The 13,889-nt window shown below is 36.2% G+C and overlaps 1 protein-coding gene across 1 annotated transcript in view; it reads right to left on the bottom strand.

Moving 5' to 3' along the window:
• The window catches only part of LOC130557649 (lysophosphatidylcholine acyltransferase 1), a 67,098-nt gene that overhangs the window by 19,034 nt on the left and 34,175 nt on the right, over positions 1-13,889 (bottom strand). Inside the window, exons 3-8 of the mRNA XM_057339613.1 lie at positions 12,434-12,648; positions 4,064-4,176; positions 2,670-2,730; positions 1,668-1,726; positions 1,138-1,172; positions 820-874 (exon numbers count right to left, since the gene is read on the bottom strand). Of these exons, the coding sequence (XP_057195596.1) occupies positions 820-874; positions 1,138-1,172; positions 1,668-1,726; positions 2,670-2,730; positions 4,064-4,176; positions 12,434-12,648 (538 nt within the window). The remainder of the gene's footprint in view (positions 1-819; positions 875-1,137; positions 1,173-1,667; positions 1,727-2,669; positions 2,731-4,063; positions 4,177-12,433; positions 12,649-13,889) is intronic.

Below are 13,889 nucleotides of genomic sequence, written 5' to 3'. Positions count from 1 at the left end.
TCCACGGAGCGTTCGGTTCCATGTTCAATAATGAGAGTGGCAGGATTTATACGCGGCACCTCGTCCCTCTTTACCGCTCATAATTAAACTCTGTTAATGGTTTCTTAATGAAAAGATTGAGTCTGGAGAATTTGCAGGACTCGCTTTTCGCCTGCTGGTAGGGCTGTGCAATTAATCGAAAATTAATTGTAATCGTCAATTTTGGCCTTCAACAATTACAAAAACAAAATAATCGAGGTAAAACGATTATTGTGCCACACTCCATTTTGCAAGGATCCTCTCTTTTCTTGTGGTATAAATCCACAGCGCACCCCTTTCCTTACAGTGGTTCAGCTGTGCTATTTCTTTACATTTATTTTTCAGTTGAATTCACAGTTTAAAAGCAAAGTTATTTATTTTCTATGTTGTTTTAAAAGTTAATGAGTAATCGTGTTAAATAATCGGGATCTCAATACTTTACAAAATAACCGTGATTATGTTTTTTGTCATAATCGAGCAGCTCTACCTGCTGCTGGTGTGAAAAAGCTGTAGCAATCTGCTCGGAAACCCTTCCAAAATACAAGCGTAACCATATACTATACTATACTATACTATAACCATATGCCAAATGCGATGCCCGTGATGCGACAATCAATCACGAATCAGAATGGTGCGTTCTGGTAGCCATATGGGCATGACATCATCCATCTCTATTTAGTTAGATTTTACACGAACAAATGCTAATACAGTTTAAGTTTAGGGGAAGCTCGTCTTTCGGTTTTTAGCACAATTCTAAAGTGTTTCCCATGCAAAAGAGAGCGAGAGTAGAGAGAGACTCACCTCAATCACAAAGTCATTGTGAAATTGGCACAGAGTCAACCAGAGGATCTTAAATCTGCAAGAACAAATTTACACATTGTGTTCAAATGTGTCTATCTTTCCTTTTCTGATGTCCAGAATGAATTGAGAATCTTTCATGAATATTGCATGCAAGGCAAGCATTTACAACCGCAACGTTTTCAAATCGTTGAAAACGAGTTAATTATAAAGGGAAACAAGCCAGCAAACACAAGCCACGAGTTGTTAACTTTAAGAGCCGCCTTTACAAAGATTTTTGTATTGCATGTGCATGATACGACTGAACAATGTAGTACTCACGCGCCAGGCCCCTGCCATGTCCAGGTGATAGTGTCCTGCAACAAGAAAACACTGAATTAATCCATGGAAACTTATACAAACACAGCTCGGTAGTCGAATGTGTAATATTGGCAAGAAGAACTAAACAACATTAAAACCAGAGAAATTAAATCCAACACATACAAAAAGCTTTCCTGTAGCTCAGTGGTTAGAGCATGGCGCTAGCAACGCCAAGGTCATGGGTTCGACCCCAGGGATTGCATATACTCAGAAACATATTTATAATATAATTCAATGTAAGTCACTTTGGATAAAAGTGTCTGCCAAATGCGTAAATGTATTGTAAAAATGTAAAAACAAACAAGTTTGCTTGAAAGGAACAGTACACCCAAATTACCTTTAGCATTCTAACACCATATAACATTTTGTTTTGTTTTTACAGAATAAATAAAATCACATGGGTTTGGAATAACTACATTTTTATATGTATAAACAAATGAAAACAACAAACAAACTATTAAACCAAAAACACAAGAACTGTCATGTCTTACCAATTGGTTGGGGTAGCGGATCACTACAGGCTGTACTGGTACTGCTGGAATGAACGCACCTGCAACACATAAACAAATTAATCATTTAAAGTCATACAACAAATGTTGTACCGCAGCGCACTTATGTTCTTATTCCATATGTGTTACAAGTTTTACCCTCTATCCGTGAGTTTTACATTTCATGACAATGTGCTGATTCAGGCAGCTGAGAACTGATAACACCATATCACTGCTGTTTTCTTTTTTGCCATAAATCATTATTATTAGTCAACCTATTAGTCAACTATTATTAGTCAACCTTTAGAAATATCTAACCAATAAAAAATATTAAAAAGTGCTTGTTAACTTTGACGACACAGTATTTTTTCTATTTCCTGAAAAACAGCAAATCTGTGTCGTGATTCTGCCTCATTTTGTCATGTCTTTCTTGATCTTAACCCTATCTACATACAGTTAGGGTGATATTAAATGACTAGATTGCCTTCTCTATGCAACTTCGTCAACCTCGTTTCGTTTGGTCACACCACAAGGTGTTCCTGTGGCCTCAAAGCTTCAGCACCGCCGCTCTGAGATCGATTGCTAATGTCTGAGGTGAAACACGCCCCCACTCATTAGCATACAGACGAAGAAATACATAAATAAATAAATGTAGGAATAAATACATATATACATGAATAAATGTGGAAATAAACAAAAGTGGAAATAAATAAATGTATAAATAAATAAATGAAAAAAAAAATAAACGTGAAAAAATATATAATTACACATAAATAAGGAAATAAAAGTATAAATACTCACTTTTGCTTTTTTACATTTCTTCATGGATTTATTTTTGGATTTATTTATTTTTATTAAGTCACGTTTGGAATTCCATATATATGCACCTTCATGCAGAAACGCATTGATGAAATATATTATAACTATTCGGGGCTTCCTTAACTAGTGGATATTGAAATATGTTGTTTGGTGCATTAAGCAGCAAGTGGATGAAGACATACAAACCTGGTTTGAAAGTGATCAGACAGGATCTATTGGTGCATGTCCCCTCTGGGAATATCATTATCTAGAAAGCAGAGAATGATCAGGCTAATGAGTTTTCAATCGGTTCACAATGGCTAATTATTTCTCAATCTAATTAAACCACACCACAGAGTGTAAAATCTTTAAATGATAATGTTACAAAGAACACTGACACGATAACACAGTAAAGGGAATTAACAGTAGGAAGTAATGTGAAAAAAACGAGAATCTACTCTTCATTTAATAAAATGCTTGCCGTACAGCAGGGCTATTCAATTAGTTTGTCATAGGGGCCAGTTCATGAAAAGCATCCCAAATGAGGGGCCGGAGAGATATGGCTTGCAATATGAGGGATGACACAACAACAATAAGAAATCCATTTAATTTTTTCCCAAATTCCGTTTTTTTCTGTTTAAAATTTTCTGCACTCTGCATTTTCCGTCCTTCACTATACAATAGTAACATATTTGCCCACATGAAAAAAATACTTCAGTATACTACAGTATTCACTTATAAACTATATTAAAAACCTGCAGTAGATACAGTACGTTGAACCATACAGGGGAAAATAAAAATAGAAATAATAGAATCTTACATAATACATTAGCAAGATTCTGTGACATTCCGCGTTATACAGCAAAATCTGTTTAATGCCTGAAATCCGTGATTCAATCTTAGGGCCGTGTATGTTGTATTTTTACATTTTTCCCCATAAGACACCCAAAGTTGTTTCCTACATTTAAACATTCTGATGTTGTATGTTAAACTGCACATAAACAACATCGGTGCATTGTAAAATGCCCAAGCAGGCTTTTCTACATTCAAACATGTTCATTTCTTGTATTTTGAAACTGCATAACACAAAAGGAAAATTCAGTGAGTGAAACAACATTAACCTACACAGGCGCTGTTCTCCGACGCACTATTCTCTGCCCTTGCCTCTGTACTTTTAAAATGGTGGTCCTATTGGTGCTAGCAAAATGTCAGAAAAGAAACTAATAAAAGTTATCATCCGTCATCGTCCTGCTCACCGCGTCTCACAGGAAGGAAGGCTTGCGAGTTGCGCTACTCGCCTAACGTCACGTGACTCCTGCTTGGTGTTGGTACAGCTCGTGCTGAATGGACACAAGCGCGTGTCACTTCAGTACTGTAGGGTCCGTTCCCGACTGAACTAAATTTATTCTATAGATTCTTTTTCACACTATGCTACTTGAAAGGCCGGAACAAATTACATCGAGGGCCAGGTTTGGCCCGCGGGCCGCCAATTGAATAGCCCGGCCGTACAGTTTCAAAGAGAGCTGACTCAAAGAAAGCATGGAAAATAATGTCAGTCTCCAAAAAAGATGTCAGTTACAGTCTGTAAGGTGTGACGGTACCTGAGGCCACTCTCCTCCAGACTGAGCCCTTCTCTTAATCTCTTCCACCGTCTTTCTTCTGGAGTCTTGATCCGAGCGGGACACAAATACCGGTCGGATGTATTTGATTAGAGCTGGAGAACATAAACATGATTATCATGACATAAGGTCACACAATGTTATTAAAAAGCATTTGTCTTGTGTGTGTGTGTGTGTGTGTGTGTGTGTGTGTGTGTGTGTTGGTTTACAAAAAGATTTGTAGGTGTCGAGTTATTTTTAGTCTCAAGAACTTAATGAGATTCTTGATTGCAAGAGCTGATTCAATGTCACATGGAGGACATTATAAAAAGAAAAGCTATTACAGGAAACAAATGCAAGCTTTTTTGAATGCCTGTTTAGAAAAGGGGTCAGTAAAATTATAGCAAAATAAAAGTACTGAAAACTAAATACACTGAAAAAAAGAAAGAAAACCTTAAATAACTTTAACTAAATGATTTACCATCTATTTGGTGATTGTTTACTTAAAGAGATAGTTCACCCCAAAATAAAAAATCTGAGGGTGAAAAGTAGGGCTGTCAACGTTAATGCGTTAACGCATGCCATTAATTTTTTTAAATTAACGCGTTAACATCCATTTGTTTTGTCATCCTTTGTATAGCGTTACATTATATAATCACTAGGGATGCAACAATACAGCTCACCCACGGTTCAATACGAACCTCGGTATTTCGCCCACGGTTTTCGGTTCGGTTTAGGGATGCTCATTTCGGTTAATTTCCCTAACCGAGAACCGACACTCGTTATCCGAACATTAACCGTTAAGATTCTAATAATAAACTGGAATTAAAAAAATACATGCTGTGTCTCATTTCGAAGGCTGCGTCCTCCGGAGGTCGCGTTTGTCCGCCGCATACGCCTTCGCATGCGACATCCGGAGGACGCAGACTTTGAAATGAGACACAGCTACAGTTGACGAGGGTCTGTGACACGTTAAATATACAAACATTTTTTTCACAGATTTATTTTAACATGCAAACAGCAGCATAACGAACACATCAACAACAGCACCTGCATTCACATATTATCACATTTTCACGAACCTGCGGCGTTTTGGACAATGGAGAAAAACTAAAATAATATATAAATTCAAAGCATAAAATAAACAGGCAAGAAAAAAAACTGAATTAAATAACAGAATATGACAAAACGAAAACAGAAGAACCGGCAAAGTTTATATCCGTCAGAAAGTTTTTTCATCAAATAAAAATAGCAGGCCTACCTCAATCCAAAGCTTGGAGTTTTTATTTAATAAAGTAACATGTTTACGTGTTGTGGTGACAGTCTGGAGCTTGTTAACAATTAGACCCGCGGCAGGAAACACCCTTTCAGATGGCATGGATGTCCCGGGAATGTAGAGAACGCCTCGGGAAGCGCATCACATTTGCTTTCCACCAGCCAAGTCTTAGCTAAACACATATAAATCTGATCTGCTATACCACCCTAAATACAAACATTATTTTTTACTTATTCATATTTCACATTCGTATTTTTACGTCACGTCTAAAAGAAGGCAGGGAAACCACTGGTCGCGTTTTCTTTAGCATCCATGAGATAAGTTCATGTAAAGGATAAATTGATGGCTAGCACCGAAATCCCCTTGCAGTAGCGCCGCTATTAGCTTTGCTGAGCCTTATACACACCGGGAAGACAGAGAATGTCACAGCGCATTGTGAGCGCGATTGTCCCGTGTCTAAAACGAAGAACTTGAGCTTGAGCAAGGCTGACAGTGGCACTCCGTTTGGAGGAGTAAAGCCCTGACAAAGGTGGCCTCAACAATCAGATGAATTACACTTGTCCAGTTTCATCAACTGACTTGCGTGATCAGATTTTAATCGGTCTCGAAAACAATTCGAAGGGGATTTACACCTAGTCGCACGCGTCTGCACGCTCCGTGAGTTAATGCTTAGCATGTTTTTCTTTCACCATACAGAAAACTAAAAACATGTAAGATTTAATAGTAATTTAAAAACATATTATTAAAATATTTGTATAATTATATTCTTAATATTATTAAACTTAAAATAAACATACCTTTTAAATCGTTTAACTGATAGTATTAACCGGTCAAAATTTTAACGATCAGTTAACGGTTAAACGGTCAATATGAGCATCCCTAGTTCGGTTCTGATGGCTTCGGCACATTAAAGTGTTTTTTCATTGTTGTATGCTTATGTGACAGGAACAGTAAAAACTTAAGTAAAATAAAGAGAATTTCAGTAAAAGAGTTGTTTTTTCTTCTTGACTTATTTTATTATCTTTAAGCAAAAATCAACTTGTACAAATTCCTGGTGTATTGAATAAATGTAAAGATTTACACTGGCAGCTCACATCAGCTTTTGGTTTACTGTTCATCAACATGCCAGTATAATAAGCTTCTTGAAGAGGTTTTGCGCATCAGAGTATTTAAAATAACGCAATGCAAAACTTGCGATTGCTGTAATCTAAGTAAATGTGCGCTCAATGGGAAAGGCCAAAGATAATATATTAACAAGGTGCGCCACTGCCATTGCAATAAATTGGAAGAAATGCAATCCTAAATAGCTGCTTGGAGGCGCTCTTGCTATGACATAAATAGCTTTCCGAAAGGCCGCCGAGTGGCATGACTTTCGTTAAACAGACTTTGGCATGGTGCTGTAGACGCTCTTTCTGCATGTTCTGAGAGCAACGCGAACGTGCTGCTTTCGTATGCAGTGTAAAAACACATTCTTGATGCGCCAAATTTGGACATTATCACTTTAGTACAACGGGCATACAATAAAGCCAGCACGTGTCTGTTCGTCAGCATTATACTCAAAAGCACATTGCTTCTCGTGTTGCAGGCAGTCTCGCTTCACCACCCAACCACCACTCGCAATTAGATATTACTCGTGGGGATGCGTTTATCTATCTCAGCATACAGACAAACATGGACAGAGCCATTTCACAGTGTAATTAGGCGCACGGAAAATTTTTAATGCAAAACCGCAATTTACTTACACGTATTGAACCGTGGAGGTCGTACCGAACGGTTCAATATTATATTGAGTATTGTGGCATCCCTAATAATCACGCTCTTATTCATGTAAAGGCTTTTAAACCATTTAAGCGCGATTTGAATCAGTTGCTTTGACACGGCACAACGCAACGCGACAGAGGTCCCGTCTGGTGTATATAGTCACGGGCTAAAGGTTGCATCAGTGAATCTCTGTCAGACAGCGCACCAGTATTAACTTCTCTTTCGTGCTTGAATGAACAAAACCACACAAGATTATGCCAGAAAGCCCATTTTGTCTAGCATTTTTGTAAGCACAGACGTCAACATGTTAAATAAAATCTTAAATGAATGCAAAGAGATGTGAAAATGGTAAAGGGCGTCAGATCTGCATAAAGCGGCAGCTCTTAAACTTGCTGCTGTGACTCCAGTCGCTAATGTTAATCAACAAAATTAAAACAAAAAAAAGGAATTCAATGTGTTTTGTAGCTTTAATGAGAAATCTTCTGTACTTAATTTAGAATTTAGCATTAAAGACTGTAAATTGTTTGAGAACTTCATTCAATTTCTGTATATTTCCTACCTGTTAGACATGATAGCTCTCAATTATACTGTTGAAGGGCTATAATTAATGTTAAAATAAATTCTAAAAATATTAATTTAATATTTATATAATAGTTTCAGTACTAATATCAAAATGTTGGCTTTCATCATAAAATGATAGTGTCAAAGAAATCTGTTGTTTCTACATTAATTTGGAGATTAAATTAGAAATTATTAGAATAAACATTAACGTTATATGCAATTAATCGCGATTAATCAGATAAATTTCTTTAATCGATTGACAACACTACCCTCTTGTCATTTTAAACCTGCATGACTTTCTTTCTTCTGCAGAACACAATAAAAGATATTTTGACGAACGTTGATAACCAAAAATTGGCGGTACCCATTCACTTCTATCGAAAATAGACTTAGAATGGTCTTTGCACCAGCTGCTAAAGTTAGCAAGCCAACACAGTTCACCAATCATAGAGCACCAGCACCATTTGAATGGATAAGTGACAAGAGAATGTTTGTTTTATTATTAACTTATTCTGAGACATCACAACATTCAGCTGACCATGCTTCCTCTTTCACTTCTCTACATTCTCAGCTGAGTTTTGATACACTGCTGGATTTTGCCCCCTTCAAGTCTATCTGTCCTTCAAACCCTGTCATACTGATAGGGATGTAACGATTCACCGTGAGCCGGTTGAAAATCGGTTATAATGAGTGACGATTCAATTCGGTTGAGGCTTGAACTGAATCGCAATACATTTTTTGAACAGCAGGGGCCGTATTTTCACTGCAAACCTAAACGTGGATGCTGATATTTCTTAAATGCAAAAAAATCCAAGATAAGCACAGACAGTATTAGTTTGTTTATATTAAAGAGACTTTTTCTATTATTAATTTGTTATAAAATCGCAGTTTACTTTTGTTATTTGAAATAAAACATTATTTTATTATGCAAAGAAACGTGAAGCATTTAAGAAATAATGCAAGGGAAGTTGTTCATTTCTAATTTGTTTCAACTCATTTTTTAAAAATAAATCGTGAGTAAATCGTGAATAAATCGCATCGTGAGATCAGAATCGTGAATCGCATCGCATCGTGAGCTGAGTGAATCGTTACATCCCTACATACTGAACATCCAATCACTCTGCTGTAGGGAAGAGAGCATGTGCTGGAGGCTGGAATGAGCTCACAATCTCTTGGGTTCAATTCATCAGCACATCCTTCAGAGCTCTGGAGGTGTATGGGGGAAGGGCAGATGATTTAGATGAAGACCGATGTGGTATAGATCACTGCAGAGCAGGAGAGAAGTGATGGACACTGTTCGACACTGCATAGGGAATGAACTGCAGCTTGCAGCTCAACACCTACCAGGTTGATCAGGGACTAGATCACTTAGAAATGGAAATTCAGTTATTGAGTTATCATTTACCTATTTAAACAATATGCAATTGGGTGAATTCAAAAGATACGCTCAGTTTAAAACTGAATAAAACTGGACATTCATCAAATTATCTTCTCGCATTCTAAGGAAAAATCATAAAATAAAGTCATAGAAAAGAAAGAAAAGTCATACGGGTGTGAATAGGAGGAGGGTTTATGCGAGTAAACTAAGACAGATGTTTTTGTGCTAACTATTTTACTTAAAATTAGCATACACTTGGTTCTGCATTTTATTGAATTCGAATTTTCACCACAACCGATGTCCAATGGTTGCGATGTCCAATACGCTGTAGTGTGTACATAACAATTTGAGCACAACCTTATTTTTTCACAATATAATAACCCATGCGCCCTAAACCCTGCATGCCGTCTAGAGGCCAGCCAATCAAACTGCACCTGGTCATTATTGATCTTGCCATTTTATGTGCATCAGATGGTCAGCATGTCAAAAACACAGAGGGACAGGGCAGCACATGCTCAAGACCTTCTTTACAAGTGCATATAGCAACAACAGACCAGAATTACAAGCACAACATTTCTAGATCTTCACGTTCTGTGCTGTCAGGTAAGCACACTTCCTACCGCCTGTCAACAGCCTAATAGCCCTGCTGTTGAAATACAGAACACAGAAAAAACACAACTGCTTTCCTAAATGTCTAATATCCCCAGGAAACCTTGAATGAGCGAGTACATTTGCAAGTATTTGTGGCATAATTGGATGCATTTTCGGAGAGAAAGACACACAGGCAGCAGAGATTATGCAGTTTGCACTGGTGCATCTCACATGCAATCCATCATTGACAGCTCAATTCTTTCTTTATTTGTCTGCTGGGCCCCACAGGGCCCTCAACACTGGCCCCTAATGCAGAGGTGGGTAGAGTAGCCAAAATCTTTACTCAAGTAAAAGTACAAGTAACTAGAGAAATTGTTACTCAAGTAAAAGTAAAAGTCACTATTTTAAAATTTACTTGAGTAAAAGTAAAAAAGTATGCAATGAAAAAACTACTCAAGTAGCTAGTTACTTGGTTACTTTGTATCTATATAGGCCTACTACATAAAATTAATATTAACGGCAATATTTTAATATTACATTTTAATCAATATTTTTAATTATCATAAGCAGATATCTTTGCAATATACTAGAGAGACTAAAGAATAGACAAACACAGAAGACACAAGCATTTCTGTAAATTTCATCTAGTACTGATGTCAATGTAGTTTACACAACTTATTTAGAATAATAGACCATGTCAAACTAAAGCATTAACTAAACTCAGAGAATTTCCTAAGATGATCTAGAACATCTGCAGTGCTCTCTTAAATGAAAGCTCATGTTTTCTCGTGTTGTGTCACGTGTGTATTGTGAAACGCTCTTACTTGTAAATAAACAGTAAACAGTGAACCACACGCCCATCAACAAGTTTTCTTCCTTCTGTTCTTCAAATGTATATTTCTGCAAGCCCACGTCTCTGTGTCTAACAGGTAACGCGCATGTTGCTGTGTCTGACGAACAGGTCGCGCGGGTGCGCGCATATGGCAGGCATTTATCATTGCTGGCAAACAATATGACACATTTGCAGTTTTGATTGTATAGATATAGATTAATATCCACTTCATCCAACGCTCTTCGTGTTCTGCGTGTTCTTAAATTTCGCGCTACGAGGAGTGAGTAATCCTGCTTCAGATGATTCAGATCGTGCTGCGAACTGAACAAATCATTTGAACTGATTCATTAGCCTATTCAAATGGTTTTGCCCATTGTTCAATTAATGCTTTCAAAAGAATCGACTCAAAAGAATCGATCACTCGGGAATGCCCGTAAAAAGAGACGACAACCTTGAAATAAACAACGCGTTTTAAAAAGCATATTTTAAAATGAAGGAACGAAGGAACGTCACGCAATGCAAATTATGCAACGAAGTAAAAGTACAGATTTTCTATTAGAAATTTAATCAAGTAAGAATAAAACTACACACTTAATTTGACTTAAAAAGTACATATTTTCCAAAATGTTACTCAAGTAAATGTAACGAAGTAAATGTAGCGCGTTACTACCCACCTCTGCCCTAATGTCATTAGAGAACCAGCCTGCTGACTAACTATTGATTTACAATCTGCACAGATAAGACGATCGCACTTTTGCAGTTAGCTGAGCACAGGTTACTGTTTAGTCTTTTTATAACGGCGGTTTCAAAACGGAAGCATTGTCATAAGGAGGAAACACAAAGTTTATGACCTGTACTGCAGTGCATTTCATGGTTAAATCCGAAACCAAATTGCCATTAAGTTTGGATATTTTACATTAATTCATTTTAAAAAGGGAGACGGCCAGATATGGAGGACTAAACCTGCAAAAATTATAAATAAATGAATGTATAAATAAATAAATATATAAACGAATAAATGTAATAATATGAAAAAAAAATACAGGAATGAATGGTTTGATAAAACAAAATAATTCGTTTTAGCTATTATTGATCTTAGCTTTAACTTTTCATTTTTTAAATTGATTTATTATTTTTTGTGTCCATTTTTAATTATTTTTAATTATTATTATTTTTTATTTTTAGATTATTTTATTTATCCTTTCCTTTTATTTTTATTGGTTCAGCGTAGATTGAAGCGTTTGTCTGATCGATTACTCTTGAACTTTTGTCATTTATCTCGCCGTCAATCTGTAATAAATCATCAATAAGTGCATCTAATCTGAATGACACACAGTCATTTGATGCATGGTTATCGACTTCATTGGCTAAATGCTGTAACTCTCTAGCTAATTGTGCGCACGCCATAAACGTTATACACGAAGCAAACGATCAGTGAGTGACGTGACGTTAGTCCAAAACAAGTCAAGAGTAATCGATCGAACGCTTCAATCTACGCTGAACCAATAGTAGGCAAGACCAACCCATCTAATTATCATACAAGACACAGAAAAGTAAGAATAAATACAAGAATAAATAAATAAAAGTGGAAATAAATACATGCGATAATAAATAAATATAAAAATAAATAAACGTATAAATAAATAAATGTAAAAATAAAAGGAAAGGATAAATAAAATAATCTAAAAATAAAAAATAATAATAATTAAAAATAATTAAAAATGGACACAAAAAATAATAAATCAATTTAAAAAATGAAAAGAAAAGTTAAAGCTAAGATCAATAATAGCTAAAACGAATTATTTTGTTTTATCAAACCATTCATTCCTGTATTTATTTTCATATTATTACATTTATATATTTATTTATTTATACATTCATTTATTTATAATTTTTGCAGGTTTAGTCCTCCATAGCCAGAAGGAATGAATGAACAAAATGCAACAAAACGTCAAAATCAAAAGAAAAACTTACTTCCCCAGACAGGGATGTCTTTGCTTTCAGCTTTCATCACGATGGACGCCATCGTCATGGTGACGGGAATGGCGTCGAAATATGACGAGTGTGGGGCGAGGGTGAGGATGGGAGCCTCTGTTGGCATAGCCTGTCTCCCTTTAATGCTGATCCAGTGAAATCCACCCGCAAACCACATGACCCGCATGATGGTCCTCAACACCAGGTCCACTACCCTGAAGAAGAAGGCTGGGTTAGAGATCAGCTCATGTAATATGTAGACTGCAGGTTTTGGATTCAGAATTGATTCATTGTTATATTAGGTTTATTTGTTTAGTGTGAAAGAAAGAACCGCACTATTGTTTCTTTGAAAGTGGACAGAGAACCAATTTTCAGGGGTCTCGATCCACATACTTGAGGCACACCAATGTTTGAATAGCAGTGTTTACACTTACTCAAATAAACCACACTAATAGAGCAAGCACATGAGTTCGCTTTAATCGGACCGAACCTGCTAAGTGTGAACAAATCATTAAACTAAAGAAATGCTCAATGGAAAAATCATTTTTGAGAACAGTTTAGTCAAGTTTCATCTCAATTCAAAATAACCAACTGCTCATTTTATTGGGGTCATATGAGGTTATTAGTAGTTATTAACATTACTGGTCTTAATTTGCATCTTATAAAAGAGTGTTTAATTGGAAGGCTGACTTTAGATAGTGTATGTTTCCCAAAGGGGATCTTGCAAATGCCATTGGAAAGACTGCAGCAGCATGCGTGTATGTGTGTGCGTCATTAAGACTTCTGTGTCACCAGAACGATGTGACTGCCAGTGCGAGTCATATCACAGTTTCTGCATTAGACAATCAAGCACAGACTGCTGAATCACTACTCTCACCTCTGGCTCAATGCGCATAAGACCACTTGTTTATAGACCATTTACAATTTTAAAAGTTTTATCCCAGCCTAATATGATTTACTTAGCTAGAAAGAAGTCATATGTAGGTTTACAGATGTAAAAATGTGTCAATAAGGCATGAGAATCATACTGGCTCTGGATTATCATTAAAGAAACAAATCTGTAAGAGGAACGAGTCTGTTCGAACAAGAACATTCTTAAACCGTAATAAATACGCTAATGTACTGGACTGTTTAAATCCAGGGTCCCCAAACTACGGCCCGGCCTCACATTTGGACCGGCCCTTTGAACAATGCAAGAGATATATTAATTTAATTATATATACAAATATAAATTATATATACTGTATATATATATATATATATATATATATACAGGTGCTGGTCATATAATTAGAATATCATCAAAAAGTTGATTTATTTCACTAATTCCATTCAAAAAGTGAAACTTGTATATTATATTCATTCATTACACACAGACTGATATATTTCAAATGTTTATTTCTTTTAATTTGATGATTATAACTGACAACTAATGAAAATCCCAAATTCAGTATCT

The sequence above is a fragment of the Triplophysa rosa genome, linkage group LG8 (genome assembly GCF_024868665.1).
Source record: "Triplophysa rosa linkage group LG8, Trosa_1v2, whole genome shotgun sequence".
Lineage (NCBI taxonomy): Eukaryota > Metazoa > Chordata > Actinopteri > Cypriniformes > Nemacheilidae > Triplophysa > Triplophysa rosa.
This window is presented reverse-complemented; position numbering and strand designations above follow the sequence as displayed.